This window comes from Microcaecilia unicolor, chromosome 4 (assembly GCF_901765095.1).
Source record: "Microcaecilia unicolor chromosome 4, aMicUni1.1, whole genome shotgun sequence".
NCBI lineage: Eukaryota > Metazoa > Chordata > Amphibia > Gymnophiona > Siphonopidae > Microcaecilia > Microcaecilia unicolor.
Window position 1 is genome coordinate 346682158 of NC_044034.1, and position 20379 is coordinate 346702536.

Genomic DNA, 20379 nt, shown 5'->3' on the forward strand with positions numbered 1-20379 from the left:
CGCCGTTCTCCAATTTCTCGGAACCTTTCCCCTCTGCAAGGATATATTAAACAAATCTTATATTAAGAGTAAGTGTAAGCACCTTGATTTTAAAATCGCCTTCCTTGTGCCTATTCTTCATACTGTTCTGTGTGCATGTTTTGATGTGATTTTCTGCATATGGTTCAGATGAAGATAGTACAGCATTGTCCAAACATATTTACACTTATGGGAATGAATCCAAAGGAGCTTTCATGAAATTTATATACTAAAATCTCCTTGGAAGTGAAATACAAATCAGGTAAAGCATGTGGGATGTGAAGAATTTTCTATATGAAAGCAATCATGTATTTCTGTTGTGGCACTTTCATGCCCAAGGTAACAGGAGAATCCAAGTTCCCAACATTATAATACCACGTAAGTAGATGTGTATATAAAAAAAAGACTCTAAAGATCACAGCCTTTAATGGTAAGTAAGTGAGAGATTTCTTTTTAATTTAGTATATTTAAAGTGATCTGCTTTGGTCTTTACATTTCCAGTGTGTGGTATAAAGAAAAGTGACTTTTTTTTTTCCTTCCAGCCGGATGTGTTGAAGTGGGAGAAAATGTCATGAACACTACCTATGTTTTCTCAAGAAAAAATTTTAGAAGGTACAGTGAACTTGCTTTTCTGAAATGATAAATTGCAAAGCACAGTAGGGTCCTACTTAGATTTGATGCTTTTATAAGCACACAGTAATATATTAATTTACTTGTGTGTAGTGATTTCTGGTTTTAATTTTCCTTTGTCAGGCCTATAGCCCATCTACCATGTCCTGCAAAGGCTACACTTGCTGTACGTTGCTGTCCAGTTTACTTTGAACTGAAGCCAATGCCTAATAAAGGTACGAGGAGCTCTGTGCGAACAACACTGCAACTTCACTTTCTAGCCAGCTATGTGATACAGCCTTATAGACTAATGGGTTAAACTGGACCTTGATTGCAGAGTAAGATCATTTTTATTTCATCCTAGACCAAACCAGTCCAGATGTGAGACAGAGATCCACAATTTTTCCACTGACATCACTGTATACGAAATAGTTTAGCTGAAAAATGTCTTGCATTCTCTGTCTTCAGCAGTCTGCTAGATTGATTCACTAGAATCATGAGAGGTTCCTAGGGCTGTTTTTCCCTGCTCAAGAACAAGCAAAGGGGAGGGACCTTGGAGATCAGCCAGAGAGGTCTGACTACCTTACAGTCCTGGACTACCTCCCTGTCCTAAGTACAGCGACAGTCAATCTCTGGGGGTTGAATGGTGCCTCTTCTCGTCTTGGAAGATAAATAGTGGAGGACCCTAAGGATCAATAACGCTGAAAATAAAATCCTTCACTAGAGGAAGGGAATTGCAGCAGTAGTCTGTCTGGCAGGTGTTGGGAGAGCACCATTAATATATGACCAAGCAGAGAGAGAAGCAGGTTCTTCAGGGACTATAGAATCTACTACTGGAGTATATTACTAACACCTGTGAGAGCTGATTGGAGTGATCTACATGGGAGTGGAGGATGACTTTACACCAGAATTCATTTAAGTTGTGTTCCAGGCATTCTGCTTAATGGAGAAGCCTGGGAGATCTACCTTGGAGCAAAATTGGTATCTTTTCTTTTGAGGCAGTTGGGCACACATTCTAAGTTCCTTCCTAAGGTTGTGCCGGAGTTCTATGTTAACCAGTCAGTTATTCTGCCAACATCCTTTCCAAAACCCTATTCCCATCCCATCAAAAGCGCATTGCACATCTTGGACTGCAAGAGAGCCTTGGCTTTCTATTCTGAAGTGGACTAAAGCCCATTGATAGTCTACCCAGCTTTTTGTTTCCTAATAGGCTTGGGATTACCATCAGCAAACACACACTATCCAGTTAGCTCGTAGACTGCATTTCTTGTACTTGTGCCTAGGCTGGGCTGACTCTGTAGGGTTATGTTACAGCTCATAATGTTAGAGCCATGGCTGCGTTGGTAGCCTACCTGAAGTAGCTCTGCAATCTCCTAAATGGAGGCTGACAACATGGTCTTCAGTTTATACATAAAATCTCATTGTTGCCTGGAGCAAGATTCCCGGTGCAACAGTTGATTTGATTGATCAGTTCTACAGAATGTATTTGGAGTTTAGAATCCATCTCTGCCCCTCTAGGCCCATTTTATTTCTGTTCTAGGCTGTTCAAAATTGAAAAAATAAAGAAAACAAAATATATAAAAAAAAATGTGTTCTAGGCCTTGGCTTGTTGAAAGCCTTAGTTTCTCTTGTTTTATTTAGAACAGCCTGGTAGCTAGGGAATCCTATCTATGTGAATACGTTGTCCTGCTTGTCCTCCAAGAAAGTAAAGTTGCTTACCTCTAGCAGGTGTTCTCCGAGGACAGCAGGAGACACATTCACACATCTTGCCCACTTCCCCTACTTGTATTCTGTTGGCTTTCTAATAGACTGCCTGGTCCTGCATGGCAACAGTAGGTGGGAAGGTAGGTGCGCACACATGCACAGTGGGTTTTCTAAAAGCTTCAGGAAAAGAAGCTGGGGAGTCTTACCACGCCGTGCTCCATTGGATGGCGTTGGCCACTTGTGTCCTCCAAGGACACCTGCTACACATGAGTAGCTTTGCTTTGTCTCTTAATATACTGTATGAAAGCCTCAGTGCAAAAGTGAAGCCAATTCATTCAGAAATTCAAATTCTGGACAGTGAGCAGTGTAAAGTGGCCTGAATGGTATCGGTTGGATCAGGGAAGCCTGTATTAAGAAAGGATTTCAGGTATGACTTCATCCCACAATATAGACAGGTGGAGAGAGAGCTCCAGACCATGGCCTCGTATACATTAAATTTAGCAACCCATCGCACCCACAAAAGTAAAAATAAAGCAGGGGGAGGGGGAAAAGCCTGGAGCAACAGAAAATGTCCAAAATTAAAAACTGTCAATTTTAGCCTACATTTATCAAGCGGAAAAAGAGAAGACCCAGGAAAACCCAAATATGGCGACAAATGTAAACAAAAAGGTGGGAATATGAGCCAGGCAATCCAATAACTGGATCCAAAATAAAGTTTAAAATAAACAATATTTATTAATTTTCAAGCAAATGATGATAAAACAATTTCCACATTAAAAATGACTTGACACAACGTTGTGTTTCGGCCAGATGGCCTACATCAGGAGTCTTGATGCTGATGATAGCAGTAAAAATAAGATCATCAGGTGATGTGATAATGACTTTTCAAATCACAAATAAGAGGTGTGCACATCAGGATATTAAAAATGGTCTTAAAAAAGACCGTTTGGCGAATAATCCGTCTATCACTGCACGCTACTACAAACAATGCAGTCAGGAACTCATTACAGACATGTGAGTAAGAGAAGGTGAGCAATGCAGTAGAAAAGCCAATTATGTGCAATGGTTTTAGAGCTGATCCAAGACATTAAGAACGGGCAGTGGTGAAAGCTGACTTGATCAAAATGATAGGAGAAATAAAGGCAGACTCAGCAAAATGGCAGACAAATGGAGGAGAGGAGCTTGAATTTGATCCTTTTGCTGGCAGAGAAGGTTTTCTGTTTGCAAGTGGGTGGGGGTGGAACATAGTCTTTTCGTGGTTGTGGATAAAAAGAGCCCAGAGAGAGAGGAGATCGGAAGTCAGGTTTGCCCAGTGGCGTAGGAAGGGGGGGGGGGGGGCGGTCCGGCCCGGGTGCACGCGCTTGGGGGGGGGGGGGGGGTGTCGGATCGCTGGTTCCCTGCTCTTTCTGCCCCGGAACAGTAAGGTTACTTCCTGTTCCGGGGCAGAGAAAGCAGGGAAGCAGCAGAGCCGATGCAGCTCCCAGTGACGTGCACTGGGGGCGGATCGGCCCTCCCTCCCGCCTGCCCCCCCCCCCCCCCCCCCCCCCCGCTGAAAGGTAGGGTGCGTTTCAGGGGGGGGCGCTCCGGAGGGGGGGGGGGACGCCGTGCCCTGCACCCGGGGGGGGGGGGGGGTGCGCAGCGGTGACCCGCCCCGGGTGTCAGGCCACCCTCGCTACGGCACTGGGTTTGCCTACAATTGACTTCTTTGACTGTAAGAACTGGGATCACCTAGTGTATAGTAATCCAATCACAATGCAGGGACAGTTGAAACTAGTTCTGGATTTTGAGATGAAGGCATGGGTTTTGAGGAAAAATCAGTTTGAACTGGTTTAGCTGGTCACAATTCTAGGTCCAGCAAAATTAATAAGGCAGCAAAAAAAAAAAGCAGACAGGATGCAAAGACTGCCCTGTTGTTTCCTTGGGCCAGCAAAATTAATAATCTAGCAAGTTTATCACATGCTCTACATCAGGTATTCCTTTAAGGCAGATATCAGCTGAGAAAGCATATGACATGAGTAGTAAACGAATCAAACTGGCAAAGTGGCAGGGCTTGATAGCATCTCCTCCATTGTATAAAATGTAAGGCACAGCTGATGCCCAGGTTAGTGGAATTGTTTAATTCTATATGAGAGGGAGGAGACATGGAAACAGATATGAAAATGGCAGGAATTTTGGTGTTAGCAAATCAGGGTTCTTACAGGCTGAGATCATTTTTAAACCTGAAGTTAAAAAAAACAGTTAGTTTTGGCTAATAGATTAGTAGCCTATAGAAATGCTTAGTAGTAGTAGTAGTAGCCCATATGCTTACATTGATACATGAAGACTAAGCAGACATTATACCAGGAAGATATGCAAGAGACATATGCAGAATCTTGAATTTATGTGGTGGGCTAAGAGACAAAATACTAGGCAAATATTTAATTCGGCCTTGACTAGTTTCCCCAAATACATTATTTGTAGTCGTCTGAGTAGCGATTTAAATTTGAATATGAATAATCCGGGGCTCTACTATGCTAAATCCTACTGAAATAAACAGTTACTCTGATTTCACATTGCTTCTTTTATTATTTGTGATGCTAAAGCTCAATGCCCATTATACTTATTCAGCCAAATAGTAAAATACGGTATTAGGTACAGCTCTACAAAATACCATCTTTATTATTGGCAGTAGGTGTAAAAAAAAATAAAAAAAAGCTTGTGCCCTGTGCATTGAGTCTCTGTTTACAACTTGGATAAAAATGAGCATTGGAGATAAGTATTGCAGATGGATACAAGCAATATATGCGGAATGAAAGGCAAGCATTTGAGTGAAGCGGAGGATATTCAAAGGAGTTCACACTAAGTAGGGAGATTTGGCATGGCTGGCTGATGTTTCCTGTCAGTCTCTATAACAGTAGAACTATTAGTGGAAATAAGATGAAATAGAGCATCATAGATGTGGGCTCAATATATCCAAAATATTATAATATACAGATGATATTCTATTCACAATTGCTAGTCCCCAGCCGGCAATGATGATCTTAATTTAAGAGCTGCAAATATACAAAAATGTAGTGCTGTTTTCTGTATTAAGGTGTATTATGACAAATCAGCAGTTCTAAAAGTTTACTTAACTGAAAAAGAAGAAACAACGACCAAAGAAGTAGTCTTTTTTTCAGATGAGCAAAAGAAAATGTTAAATATCTGGGTGTCCAAATCTCAGCAAACATAGAGGGACTGTTTGGAAATATCTATGGAATGTTATTGAGAAACACAGATTGGGATCTGGAAAAGTGGGACAACTTAAATTTTTCATGGATGGGAAGAATAGCAAGTATTAAAACCAAATTTTTTTGCTCTTACATTTATACCTATTTTTTTACATTGCCAATACATATAACAATAGCTTTGAAATGGGTACAGAGAGAGAGTTTCTATTATATCTGGTGAAAAAGACCACCAGAGTGGCGAGGGCAGTAATGTTTAGGAATTGAGATCAATGCATATCTGATATACTGGAATACGATAGCTCATCACAACTTAGCACCCTGATAGAATAGTGGGAAGGAAGTCAAAAGAAACCATAGGCCAGGATAGAGCAGGAAATAGCAGAGTATAGTATTGTGGAATAGAATCTGATTGCTGAAGGATTTAATCCTGAAGAGACTTTAACAAAATTCCTTTACTAGGTTAACTCTGGAAATTTGGGAGGAAATTTGTAGGAGAATGCTGAGAGGTAAAAGATCTGGATTTCTTCCTATATGTAATAAATAACTCCCCCAAGGCGTACAGCAGTCTGCTTACAGGAGATAACAGCAGGATAGATAGTGAAAAAAGGGGGTAGCATAAGTGTACGAGTTGGGAAAACAGAGATTTTCTATATTGTCTAAATTTAAGACACTGATGATAGGAAGTATTTAAAGAACTTAAGGCAGATACTATGGTATTTGATGGGCTCATGTGTAAATATAAAAGGGAGAAGAGAGACTTTATCAAATTTATTATGATGCCACAGGAAGATAAAACTACAGTTTATGTGGGGGTGGGAAAAAGACCTGTGAAAGGAATTACAATAAAAGTGGTCAAAAACATAAAAGCAAATGAAACGAATGCCTGTGTACTTAGAGAACAATGTTCCCTCCCCCCCCCGCCATTATGTCCCAAGGATCAGCCCAGACAAATGAGTTGTGACCATCCGCCAGCAGGTGGCGATAGAACTCCGAGTTGTGCCTTATAAACTCCTGCACTTAGCAACCAAGCCAGTATTTTCTATCTCCAGCAGGCGGGATAGCAGCTGCTGTGCGCTGTGGTTACTTCTGTGTAGTCTCCTGTCCTGCTTGCAGGTTCACTTGAGTTTGGGGTTGGGAATATCCTCTGGTTCGGAGGACCCGATGCACAGAACTCTGGCATTTTAAGGAACAGCACCAGAGAAGCACCTCATTAACGAGTCGGAATTACCAACCAATGCTCAACAATAACAGCATGCAAATTATATGCATGCTGTTAGTGTTGCGCATCAGTCAGAAAAGGGGTCCAAGTGTTCCAGCTCATTGATTTTATGAATGTTAATATTGTTCTCTGCCAAGAACATTGGGTTGAGCGTAATATAAATTGTTAAATGCCCACAAGAGCTGTGCCATTGGCGCAGCTCTTGTGCATATGGCCGCTGATTAGACCTCTTCTGACCTACCACAACCAAAAAAGGTCCCTTGAGGTCCAGTGGACCTCCCGCCACCTAAAAACATGCCCAGTGGACCCTCTCCGACCCCCAAAAAGAAATGACTAGTGGCCCCTGAGCCGCACCGTGCTTAGGCCCCTCCCATTGCATCCCAGGATGCACCGGGCAGGGACTAGGCATCGCATTTTGAAGCGGGCAGGCCTGGAAGGAGAAGGTGGTCCTCTTGACTCCAGTTCTAAGTTATGTGCAGGGAGTGGATGGGAATTCCGTTAGACCACCAGGGCTTTTAGTGGCCTGGGGGGTCCAGAATGGCCCAGGGCCTGGTGGATCAGGTTGGTGGGCCCGCTAGATCACGGGGTTATTTCTTTTGGGGGGATAGAGGGGACCACAAGGGATTTTGTTAAGGGGTGTGGGGGGGGGGGGGGGGATCAGGAAGGGGGGTCCACTGCTTCTCCCTTCTTAACTGATGTGAACTCGGTCTATTCAAACCAGCATTGAAGAAGCCATTAAAGGAGGGAGAGCTCCCTCCTGAGGAGGAAAATGACCAGAGAGAACTGAGGTGGTTTCATAAAGAGGAGTTCTAAACTTCTGCATATGAGTGTCCTGCTTTTGCATGGAAACGCTAAGCGCAATCATAGCCTCGGTTCAAGCATAAGCATTTCTCACGGCCCTCAATCTCCAGGAGGCATACTTGCATATTCCCATATGGCCACATCGGAGGTTTCTACATTTTGCGGTGCTGGGCCATCACTTCAAGTTCAAGGCTTTGCTCTTCAGTCTCGTCACGATTCCAAGAATGTTTACCAAGGTTGTGGTGGTGGCGGCGGCGGCCTTCAGTGCCTAAGAATCAGAGTTCACCCGTATCTCGACTACAGGCTCATTCTTGTGTTGTCTTATTTGGACAGTGTGGCAGTGACGGACAAAGTTGTCCATCTTCTTCAGTCATTGGGTTGAGTGATCAGTTTTGAGAAGAGCAGACTAACTCCTATCTGGGCATTCTATTAAACACAACAAGGGAGAGAATCTTTCTTAACGGAATACAGGAGGTCAAAGCTGGTTCAACAGATTCATGTGGAGTCAGTGACAGTGGCGATGGAAGTGGTGCCATGGGCAAGGGGGATGCTGCCCAGGAATTTGACCGTTGGAGCTCCCTTTCTGATAACACAATGGAAGCTGGTGACCACGGACACCAGCAAGTCAGGTTGGGGAGCTCATTTACATCTGGCACAAGATATGTGGACGGAACAGGAGTCCCGGTGGTCAATAAATTGCTTGGAGCTCAAGACAATTCGGAATGATTTTTGCAACTTTGCTCCCTTTCTGGTAGGGGCCCCAGTCCAAGTTTTCTGCAACAATGCAACCGTCGTTGCTTATATCAACAAGCAAGGTGACACTTGCAGTAGTCTGATGGCAGTGGAGGCGGCCTTCCTCATGTGTTGGACGAAGAAAAATCTTCTCTGCTTGTCAGCAGCTCACATTGCTGGGTTCTTGAATGTGAAGGTGAATTTTCTCAGCAGGCACTCCTTTACTTTAGTCACCTTACCCAGAGACTGTCAAGAATGTTACTCCAGTAAAGAAGGAAAGGTGGTACAAAAGGGGGTAGGACTGTGCTGGAGGAAATGTGGACCCAGAAGCAGCAGCTTTTAGTTATTTATCAATGTATTTATAACCCACATTATCCCCACAAACATGCAGGCTCAATGTAGCTTACAAAACCAGAGAGAGAGAGAGATCTCTGGGTGATATCAGAGACAAATTAGAAATGAAGAGCAGAAGTGCAAGAAAGAAAAGACACTTTACAAAGAACAGTACAAAAGAGTGGGTCCAACCAGAATCCACGTTTGCTTGCTGGCAGGGGTTATAGATCTACTTAGGTCTTGTAGAAAATATTTGTGCAAACAGATGCGTTTTTAGTGCCTTGCGAAAGAGAAGGTAGTCACTCAGACTGGTTTTGGCTCTGGGAAGTGCATTCCAGTTTCGCGCACTGATGAATGGAAAGCTTGACGCCTGAATAGAGCCATGCTTACATCCTTTCCAGCTTGGGTAATGCAAGGTGAGATATAATCGCGATGTTCCAGCATTTCTGGCAGGCAAGTCAATCATGGTCAGCATGTAATTTGGTACAACCCCATTGATAATTTTGTGTACCATGGTGCAAACCTTGAATACAATTCGCTCCTTGATTAGAAGCCAGTGAAGTTTAGCAAGAAGAGGCTTTGCGCTATCGAACCGGGCTTCATTGAAGAGAAGTCTTGCCGCTGTATTTTGGGCTGTCTGTAATTTCCTCAAAACAAAGTCTCTACACCCTGCTAACGTACCATCGCAGTAGTCTGTATGACAAAGCACTAATTGTATCATATTTCTAAAGAGATACCTTGCGAAGAGGTGGTGTACCCGCTTCAGCTTCCACATCATGAAGCAGCAGCTTTTATCACATGTCGTGGGAATACCCAGTTAGATGTTTTGGGATGAGGTGGTAGGCTTAAGAAAATTGTAGGGCTATAAGAAGCAAAGGACCCCAAGTGTTTATGGAGGAGGAGAGAAGAAAAATAAGCTTTTGTATGGTGGCAGTACATTGGAAGCAGAATAGATTACCCTACAAAAAGAGGTGGTCAAAAAAACTCTGAGAACATTTCTAGAATGGCTAAGATTACAACTTTCAGACAATCATTATTGAAATATATGAGAGTCTGTGGGGACCTTTTGAGACGTGGAAGAAGAGAATAGAGAAAATATCAACATTTTGAGAAGAGGGGCAAAAGGAGGATTTAAAGCACAGATCAAGAAAGGGTGTGGGAGTATATCAGAAATATTTGTATTAATATGTTAAATGAGATCTCTAAAACTGAGTATATAGAGAAACGGGGCTGTGGGGGGGGGGGGGGGGGGGGGAATAAGTACTGCATATATACTCAAATATAACACATCCGAATATAAACTAAGGTAACATTTTTCCCCTAAAAAGGGAGGGAGGGGAATGTTAACTTGAATAGTAAACTGTCTATATTCCAGAATTCCTCCTCTTCTCCCTTCCCATATTGTCTGGGAATTCCTTCCCTCCCCATGATGATCCCTCCACTGCTGCTGCCCTCCCCCCGGAACCAAAAGAGCTCACATTACCACCCTCCTCTTGAACAGAGGAAGCTCTCCTGGGTCTACCGTATAGTCCTAGTGGTCTAGTGGAGAGTCAGGGCAGGAGTAGTCCTCACTTAGAAGCCATTTTGAGACTGAAGCCAGTACAGGCAGGACGTTTCTACCCATGCTGGTTCTAGTCTCAAAATGCTGCTGGAGATCACGGCAGCCAATCTCGAGAGACTGCCGCTGGAATTCACATCAAACGTTTTGACTGAAGATGGCATGAGCAATAATAGCAAGTTGGGATCGTTCTTGCCTGATGCTCCACTAAACCATCAGGGCTATATGATAGGTCTGGTAGGGAGCTTTCTCTATTTTGGAAGAGGGTGGTTCAGGGTAAGGGGTAACAGCGGGGGAGGGACATAATGAGAGAGAGGGTAAGGAAAGGGAGCAGAGGGGAAAATTTCCCGGACTCCATAGGGGAGGGAAAAGGGGAGGAATGCTAGACAGTATGAGAGAAGGCTCAGACACAGAGATACAATTTTGATGGCTTTTTGGCCAAAAATCTGTTTATATTCTAGTATATACGGTACTGTTGCGATTTATAAATATTTGTACAGGTTCATGGGAAAACATTGTTCAATTTTAAGTTGCAATTGTATATACAAAGGACCTTTGTGAAATAGATGTTTGTACTTCCAATTTTTTTTTTTTAATTTGTAATTTATGTTTGGGTTGATAGAATTGCATATGCTAGAAGTATTATAGTCCCACTTAACTAGAGTGTGAACCATGCTGAACACAATGATTTTCTTTTAAGGATGTTTGTGAAGCACCAACTCGGGCCTCCCTGCATTTCTTTGATATAGGTTTTCTAGCAGCCTTGTTCCTAACCTGGGCAGAAGAAAACCAGCTTTCAGGTATTTCCCACGTCAGGGCTGGTCTGGCAGGATAATAAGGAAAAAAATTAAGCTTGCCTTTTATTCCCTTTCCTTTATTGTGCCAGACCGGGCAGGTCTGGATTTGGATTAGAGAACACAGAAAACGACATTTCAGTTTGTTTTGTTCCTTATTCAACTTTCAGAGTTTCTCTGTTGAGTGACTGAGAGGAGGACTGGGGATGTATGTTCACTTATCTTCCTCTGATGATAAAATCTAGTGGAGGGGAGGGATTAACATGGTCGCCTAGTTCAAGCTCTATATTGAGTAGTGGTAATTGTTTAGACCACAGTATACTGGAAATTGTTCAGATGCATCATATGTTAATGGAAACATTGATCTGTCTCCATCCTTTGGCAGGGTGATATAGTTCACACATCTGGATTGGTTTAACTGGATTCAAGAAAAGGAAATTAAAGACAAACTTCACCTTTGCTATCCCACACCCATTGTTAGAAGATTAAAGAGAGGCAGAGATCACAAGCTGTAGAATTAAGTAAAGCCATTGAAAGTCACCAAAACCGTTCATTGTTCTGGTAGAGTTAAAGCATCTCTCTGCTCTTTTAGGGCCTTTTTTTCTTAGATGATATGTTCCTAAAAGTTGCCTTCTTTAATTTTAACAGCAACTTCAATTTCTGTTAACTGATTTATTTTTAATTTTTTTTCATGGAAGAGTGTGTGCTTTTCTTGGAGTCTCCAAATGCACAGTATTCTAGCAGCTATGGGCCACATGTTTGATATAATTTCCGATGCTGGAAATGGTTCAAAGCTGTTATGCTTTGCTCTTATCTTCTAATGATTTGTGGTATCCTTGCCCTAGATGAGACATCAGAGAAGCAAACCCAGGGCTTAATTAACCAGCCCTATCGCATGGTTTTTGCCGTGGCATCAGAAGATTCTGTGCTGTTCTATGACACTCAGCAGTTGTTCCCCTTTGGTTACTTGTCTAATGTGCATTATCATACACTAAGTGACATTGCTTGGTAAGTAACTTTGTTCATAGCTCTTATTTAGGTAACAACATCATGTATAAAAACCTTTTATAATCATTGCGTATGTTGATCTTTGCTTTTTGAACAGTGCCCTAGAGACGCTGCTGGCCAATCAGATGTGATTATAAAAATGTTTTTGATTTAATGCTGCAGTAAGCTGCTTGCACAACAATTACATTGCCAAGGCACTGAGTCAAACCAAAATAGCCTGAAGTTGTCATTTTAGGACTTGAATAGAGAGGTTAGCCTACTTGTGAAAGGATGAGTTTTCGTAACTAATTTTAACAGTTTTCTAACTCAGGAGCAGGGCTATCGAGGGGGTACACCAAACCTTCAACTCCTACTCATCTGTTTTTCTACTGTCCAACTCCTGCTATGTATAGTAAAGCTAAGAGAAATTTGATTAATTATAGAAACATAGGATATTTCTTTATTTGAAGTTTGAACAAAGAATCTGAACAAAAAATATGTGTAAAAATTGTATTTGATAAATTTACCATATATTATGCTAAGATTTTATTTTGAAGCTAGAGTTGATACATTTTTACCGACTCCAACACCACCCAAAATTGCTTCTGACTCTGATTCCACAGCCCTGCTTGAGAGTTATAGCAATCCTTCTTCATTGATTGACTGCAAGATCTTTATGTACACCCCTTTTATATGCAATCTCTTGTCTACTGGAGGCGGCGGTGTACTGCGTTTTATAGGTTTTTGAAATTGGAATTACTTTCTTTATAGTACAAATCATAAATACTTTTGCCCATTTGAAGACTATATTTTGTATTCTTTTTTTAATTTCCTTTATTTTCTGGCCCTACAATTTCCATCTGTTCCATTTGAGCTTCCAGCGAAACTGTATCCTGCGTCTAGTAGAGCTCTGGTGCCTTGAGCCTTCATTCATAGCTACTTTCAATGTTTCCCAATTTTAACACACCCCATTCCCACTTAATGCAATAATTGTAGCTTCCATATGTACAGTAGAAGGCAACACAGAAAGCAACTCCCTCCAGAATTGGTGGCATGCAAACCGTCACTGTTCTGTAAAGGTTGAGACTTCTACTGTGGACTTTGAATGCCACTTTCACAGTATTTCCTAGCCCAGTTGGCTAAGGAGCAGAAACTAGGCTGGCATCATCCCTAGGTCATATTTGTGGAAATATACAGTAATATCACAGAGTCACTGGTTTGCCTAGGAACAAACACATTTCAGATGACTTTCTGGTCCATGTGGAACAAGGTGTCAGTAAGAAGCAATGGTGTTCAGAGTATGGTTTGTATAGTCTGTATTTAAAGGCAGAGAATGTTTTTGATGAACTTTTATATAAAAAGGATTTGACCAGCCAGGCCTCATAGAAAAATCTCTGGTGCTTGTTTAGAATACATATTGCAATTTTTCTGCTTCAGTTTCCTGGCACCTGACTTGATTGGATTTAATTTTTCCAGTTGTAAGGGGATAAGTTTACTTTCTTTTCTCCTTTTCCTTTCATTGTCATAGGTCCAGTGATGGCTGCTTTCTCGCTGTCTCGTCCACAGATGGATATTGCTCCTTTGTCACATTTGAGGAAAATGAGCTGGGTATCCCACTAAAAGAAAAGCCAGCATTGGTAGTGAAGACACCAACCACCATGGAGAAGAAGATAAAGAAGGTAACGGGGAGCAAGGTCCCTTCTCCTGGTGCCCGATCCTCAGAGGGGACCCCCACTAACAGGACACTGGACCCCACCAGTCCTTGCACACCTCTGCAGCCTCGAGCAGCCACAGCTATTCCACCAAACAAAGACATACTTTCCACACCTGTTGGCATCAAAATCTTTCCTTCAACCCCTACGGCAGATGAGAGGCGAACACTACAGTTCACTGATCAGAATAACAAAACAGGGCAGCCCCGGAGGATAACGCTTAATACTTTGGAAGCGTGGAGCAAGCCAGGTGCACCTACACCACGGTAAGCTTAGAATCTACTTCTAGCAGCATTTTATATAATGACGCAGTTCAAGGAAGTTGCTTGGATTTGAGGGATTAGCGTTGTGTTGAGTCTAGCTGTCCGTCCCGCCCCCCCCCCCCCCCCCCTTCCCCAGGTTTGTGACTTTGTGATTTAAGGGGGAGTTCATATTAGAAAATGACACAGGGACGCGGGGACAGAGCCCACAGGGATGGGACAAACTTTGTCCCCGTGTCAATTTGTAGTTTGAAGCCTGTTAATGAACTGGACTGTTATTTATGTTTAAGTGATGCCTGCAAAGATATTTTTATTTTTTTTGGAAAAACAAGCAAACATACTGGCCACAACTAGCAAAATTTGCATGGGAGATCCTGTACATTCTGCTACCAGCACATCTTCAAAGAAGACAATTTCTATTCCAGGAAGGGCTGTGGAAGACAGGAGAGCTAGATTGAATCCTGAGATTGTTGATGATAGAATTTATCCATAGATTAAATAAACATAACAGTGCTTTATAGGGCATATAGAATGGGTTGTATTTTATACCCCTGGACATTTTAACAATGTGAATTAGGATTCCTTGGTGTAGTAGAAATCACCTATTATTGGGGTTGGAAGGGGGTTTATTATAGCTGCTCCATTGTTGTTATTGTTCTCTATTTGTATTATACACAACAGTTGCACAGCATATTGTTCCTTTTTATATTTTAATAAAAAGATTTAAATATAAAATCATAAGTGTTCGAGGCTTCTGCAGATGAGGACAGAGCCCACAGGGACAGGACAGAACCTGCGGGGATGGGGACGGGGCCTGCGGGGACGGAGACAGAACCTGTGGGGATGGGGCGGGGACGGAGACAAACTTTGTCCCCATGTCATTCTGTAGTTCCTATGTCTTCAAAGAGATTTGGATGTCAGGTATATGCCCACTTGTGTTAGGGATAGCCAGGTTTACTTGGGTTCAGGCATAGCTTGTTGTTTTTAGCACATTCTTGAATTGATGTTGAACAGGTTGTCAATTTATTCAGGGCTGTAGTTGTATGTCATCCACATAGATGTAGAACTGAGTGTTCCTCGACTTATTACTGGGTCGGGCAACCTTTATACACAGAGGGCTGCTTGAATGTCGGCATTATCCTTAGAGGGCCTCATTCAGGAAAGTAACAAATGTGCCATATAATTCACTGCCAAAATGCTTGGATGTAATGACAGAATGAACATAAATTGTTACCAGAATGGTCTGTTACCGTATACTTCAGTTTTTTCAAACAGTTGCTAGTATTGTCAAACAAGTCTTGTCCCGTTGTATCCTTCAGTGGTTCCACTGATGACAAAACTCTGCTAATGACATTTGTGCAGGCTGTTTTTTGTATGTACTTCCCATGATCTTGCCGGCCACAGGCATTTGACTCTTAAAAGAATTAAAATCTTTTGAAATAGAAGGCAGTGGCCTGTTATGGATTGGTAACTGCTGTCTCAGAGATAGAAAACGGGTAACTAGCAGTAGGCCTTGGGGTTTTGTACAGGGACTGGTGCTTTTTAAATCATATATGATCTGGAAAAGGGAATGTCAAGCAAGGTGATCAGTATAAAGATGACAGAATTATTCAAAGTTGTTTGATCACTAGCACGGTGTTTCCTCAGTCCGGTCCTGGAGTACCCCTTGCTAGTCAGGTCTTCAGGATATCCACAATGAATATGCATGAAAGAGATTTGCATATAATGGAGGCAGTGTATGCAAATCAACTTCTTGCATATTCATTTTCCTTAAGTCCATTATTAAAATGGCCTTGGGGAAAATCCGTTATTTTATTTCTAGAATAAGCAGCATAAAATATTTTGGGATCTTGCCAGGTACTTATAACCTGGAATGGCCACTGTTGGAAACAGGATGCTGGACTTGTTGGACCTTCGGTCTGTCCCAGTATTGCAGTACTTATGTACTTATGTATGTAACACATCTTGTGCTTTGTTCCATTTCCACTGTGCAGTAAGAGTATGTAAAATGATTTTTATTGAGGGCATTGAGAAGGTATGAGTCGGTTACAGCTGTGCACAAGTACATCAAATCATTTTGCTGCTACTGAGTGCTGTGAGAATTGTTGGAAAATCTAATACTGTCTGCAAAAATCTGATATTGGTTTGTTTTTAATATATTAGGAGAATAAATTTAATTCCTGTAAAGATGGATACCACAAGTTCCTCTCAGCTAAATCCCACCTCCACGTCGTCATCCTCTGAAACAACTCTCTGTGGTAAGAAATTTGCTCTCTCAACGTTTTGTATGTTTCTCTCCTGTGTAGTTGTAAATCATGGTCCTTGGGTGAGTTAAATTTGTCATCTGTATTCAGCTTTTCCCTGGATCACGTTTTGTGTAAAAGCATATTTGCTGGCATATCTAGTAGCAAAAGCCATTTTGCAAAAAAACATTCAAACAAAAAATTAATATCACTAGACCAGCGTGCCCTATCCATTCTGCTCAGAAAGTTGGCTGGGGTTGTATCTGTGACTGCAAGCATTCCCCCCACCTACAACCTTTTTTTTTTTTTTTTTTGTAGTCTTAAGTGTGAAAGTTATTTGTTTTACTGTGAGTAGAAATTCTTAATACTTCATGCTATATAGGGAACCTTTGTGTTTATCCCACACCTTTTTGAAGTCTCACTGTTCTTGAACCCACCACTTGTCATGGAAGAGTATTCCAGGCATCCGCCACTCTCTCTGTGAAAACGTATTTCCTTAGCATCCCACACCAGACTAATCCAGAACCTTGTGTGTTATAGGCAATAATCAGCAGATGGAGACAGAGCAAGTGCTTTGAAAGCTGCCCTATAAGGGATCTGTGTAGCCGCCTTCAGTATTTCTCTGTCTCCAGCAGATGGTGATAAGGTGGACTGTACAGCTTCTGCATTGGTTCAATAGCTCCTGGACCAGTTTGAGAACTGAGCCACAACTGAGCAGGGGATGAATACTCACAGATGAATCAACAGACAGAAGAAAGCAAACCAGTTGGTGTGCAGATAAAACTATTTATTTCCAGATATCCAACATGGCCACGTTTTACCAATAAGACAGAGTCAGGAGTTTTCAATACAGTGTTGACCAGACATTCATAAAAAAATTAATATTTACAAATAAAATCAGTGATTAAAAGATGAAACTAAAAAGTTAAAATATAACTTAAATGATCAAAAATAACATACAATAAATCAAATAGTCATGCAGATACTTACAGAACAAAAACAAACATGCATGTATGCTATACAACTGATAACCATACATAATAACAATAAAACTAAATGTGAGACCTCCATAAAAAATCACAGCTCAATAGTGCCAGACAGAGGTGTGTATCAAATTACATTTTAGACATAATTCAAAATGACTAACACACTGTATGATATGCTACAAAGGTGGTTTTATACATAAATATTTAATGAACTAGTAAGCATAGATCATGATAAACCCAAAAGGGACATTTATCTAATAAGGGGTAAAAAGGTGCTTCCCCTTAAATAGCAAATCTGTATCCAAGACATCCTAAAAGGATAAATTAAAAATCAGCCTGAAAATACAACAACTTGAATCTAATAAGCACTAAAACTAAATCTACTTAAAAAGACAGCTCCTGGACACTGAATGATAGCGCAGTCAGCTAACCAGCAGTTCCTCTCACTGAGTTTGTGTAGAATCTGCCATCTTGAATGAGACTACCACATTTATACCCTGTGGCGAGGTTAAAGTTCACTAGTCAAATGTCCTATTAAAACTTTTCAAAAATAAAATATCCTCAGTGTGTTTTACCCTTCTCAAATTGCTAATTATGGCTATCATGAGATCTACTGAAATATATTATCAGTTTTCATGTTTGAGTTTCATGACGCCATTTTTAAAAGATGTTAAAAGTGATTTTTAAGTGAATTTCTTAGCATTTTAGGGTAACTACTTTTTTTGTAAACTGCTTAGTTTTCATTACATTTGCTATTGTGTAAACTGCTCAGATGCCTATGTGTAGGTTTTAACAGTGGTATATCAAAAGCTTGTTGGATTACTGTAATGTTTCTTAGCTGTCCCAAGCAGTTAATAAAATTACAGACTATTCAAAACACAGTTTTACGATTGATTTACTCTTTTTAAAAAAATCCGATAGTATTTCTCCTAGAAACCCCAATCTTTAAGCTCCCAAAGCAAAATAATGTTCACTTACCAGAGAAATGTCCTCTTCTCTCAGAACTTATCAGGTAAGCAAAGGTTTTCTACTGCCAATTCTAAATCCAAATTGAAATCCAACTAGCAAAATGTAGACATGAAAACACCAACAAACACAGATTGTGAAATGCCACAAATGTTTAAGCCCAACTGAGAAAGCAAGTTTGGTGCCACTAATCTTGGAATCTGATGAAATAGGTAGGTTTTCAGATGTTTGTGAAAAGCTGGATAGCTAAGCTCAGATTTTGAGGTCCAGGCAATGTATTTCATAAATATGGTGCTTTCTCTGAAGAAGAAGAAAAAAAAAAAAAAAGATATTTTGCACATACATTACAATCTATATTCCTTGGCTGAGGGCAAAACCAAAAGGATATCTTGATTAGAACATGGAACTTAAATAGTATGCACTAAGCAACTTGAGGCTAAACCCTCAAAAGTCTAAGAATGACAGTAAGAAGTAAAAAAAATAAATAAATAATATGCAAGGTAAAGGGAAATGCCTAGTGTACCTGAATGTAGCTCACCTTGCGCCTACTACGAAAAAAGAAAAAAGGTCTGAGCTAAATCCAAATAAATAAAATAAAAGGCCACCAATGTAAAACCTGAAGCAGGGGAAGCCCTGTTCCATCTTTTATGCTGTATAATTCTGCAGGTGATGCAAAATACAGCTGCTGATTGGGAATCTAGCCTCAGTAGAAGTCCTAAATAAATCCTGTATTGCAGTAATAAGAATAGGACAGAACAATCGCCTACATAACTACTCTTAGTGGTGGAGATGAAAACGGTAACGGAATTCAAACATGCGTGGGATAAACATAAAAGGAATCCTGTTCAGAGGGAATGGATCCTCAGGAGCTTAGCTGAAATTGGATGGCAGAGCTGGTAGTGGGAGGAGGGGATAGTGCTGGGCAGACTTATACAGTCTTTGCCAGAACCGGTGGTGGGAGGCGGGGCTGGTGGTTGGGGGGGCAGGGATAGTGCTGGGCAGACTTATAAGGTCTGTGCCCTGAAAAAGACAGGTACAAATCAAGGTAAGGTATGCACAAAAAGTGGCACATAATGAGTTTATCTTGTTAGGCTGACTGGATGGACCGTGCAGGTCTTTTTCTTCCATCATCTACTATGTTACTAGATACAGATTGATAAAAGCACTTTTAGTTGCACCATTGGCAAGCAGATGCTAAGTGTATTCACACTTGTGGTAGAAATACTGTATAAATATTTGACCATGCCTCTTTTGGATTTTCTAGAGAGGTCATCTTCATCAGAGGAATCGTGTAAATCTCCAGAATGTAAGCGCCTACGGACAAGTAGCACTTCAACCTCTGCATCTCCTGATATTCAGAGCAGCAGTGGAGCACCGACCCCATAGGTGCCAGACTTTGGCCAAACAATTTTTGTGTGTTTTGTTTTGTTTTTTTTTCTAAGTTAAAAAACCATGTCAGAAAATTCATCAGTAAATGCCTGGTAGTACTGAAGACAGCAAAGCAGCAGTTATCAAGGGTCCTATTTGTAATCCCTGTTGCTCAAATCATAGATTGTATATTGTGCTATACTTTTCCCATCAGATGTTTTGTGGATAGAAGAACAATTTAGAGATGCAGCACAGTAGCTTGATCCAGTGGCGTTCCTAGGGTGGCTGATACCCGGGGTGGATCGCCGATGCGCCCCCCCCCCCCCCGGGTGCATTTTTACCTGCTGGGTGGGGGGGGTGCTGTGCACCTGTCGGCTTCGCTCGTTCCATGCTCCCTCTGCCCCAGAACAGGAAGTAACCTGTTCCGGGGCAGAGGGAGCAAGGAACGAGCGGAGCCGACAGGTGTGCGGCGCCCCCCCCCCCCCTTGGTACGCCACTGGCTTGATCCTTCTTCCAAACCTCTTCGAACAGCAAAGCAACAGCTCTGTTAGTGTATGGCAGCTCTAGAGATGACCTCAAAATACCTTGGTCATAAAACACCACAATGTGCTGAAACCTTGGTGCTTTTTCATGCCGTCACTTTGTGAAAGAGGATTTCCAGAATTACATGTGCACCTATTCTATTTGGATACAGAGAAAAAGGTGATTGGTCCTTTGAACTTTTAAATCTTTTTCCCTGTGACTGACTTGTGATTCTCAAAATTGATATAGCCAAACGGGATGAGTTAAGGTTCCACCCCAGTACTCTGTGTCAACACACAAACCAATTGTGAAAAACCAATATCATGATGTCAAGAATTCATAGTGTCCAGTTGCTGGT

At 41.5% G+C, this 20379-nt stretch overlaps 1 protein-coding gene across 1 annotated transcript in view; it reads left to right on the forward strand.

The window, feature by feature from the left end:
- CHAF1B (chromatin assembly factor 1 subunit B) overlaps positions 1–19788 on the forward strand; it is a 66355-nt gene extending 46567 nt beyond the window's left edge. Inside the window, exons 9-14 of the mRNA XM_030199681.1 lie at positions 561–630; positions 772–863; positions 11823–11985; positions 13493–13942; positions 16100–16194; positions 19396–19788. Of these exons, the coding sequence (XP_030055541.1) occupies positions 561–630; positions 772–863; positions 11823–11985; positions 13493–13942; positions 16100–16194; positions 19396–19517 (992 nt within the window). The 3' untranslated portion in view covers positions 19518–19788. The remainder of the gene's footprint in view (positions 1–560; positions 631–771; positions 864–11822; positions 11986–13492; positions 13943–16099; positions 16195–19395) is intronic.
- Positions 19789–20379: the final 591 nt, after the last annotated feature.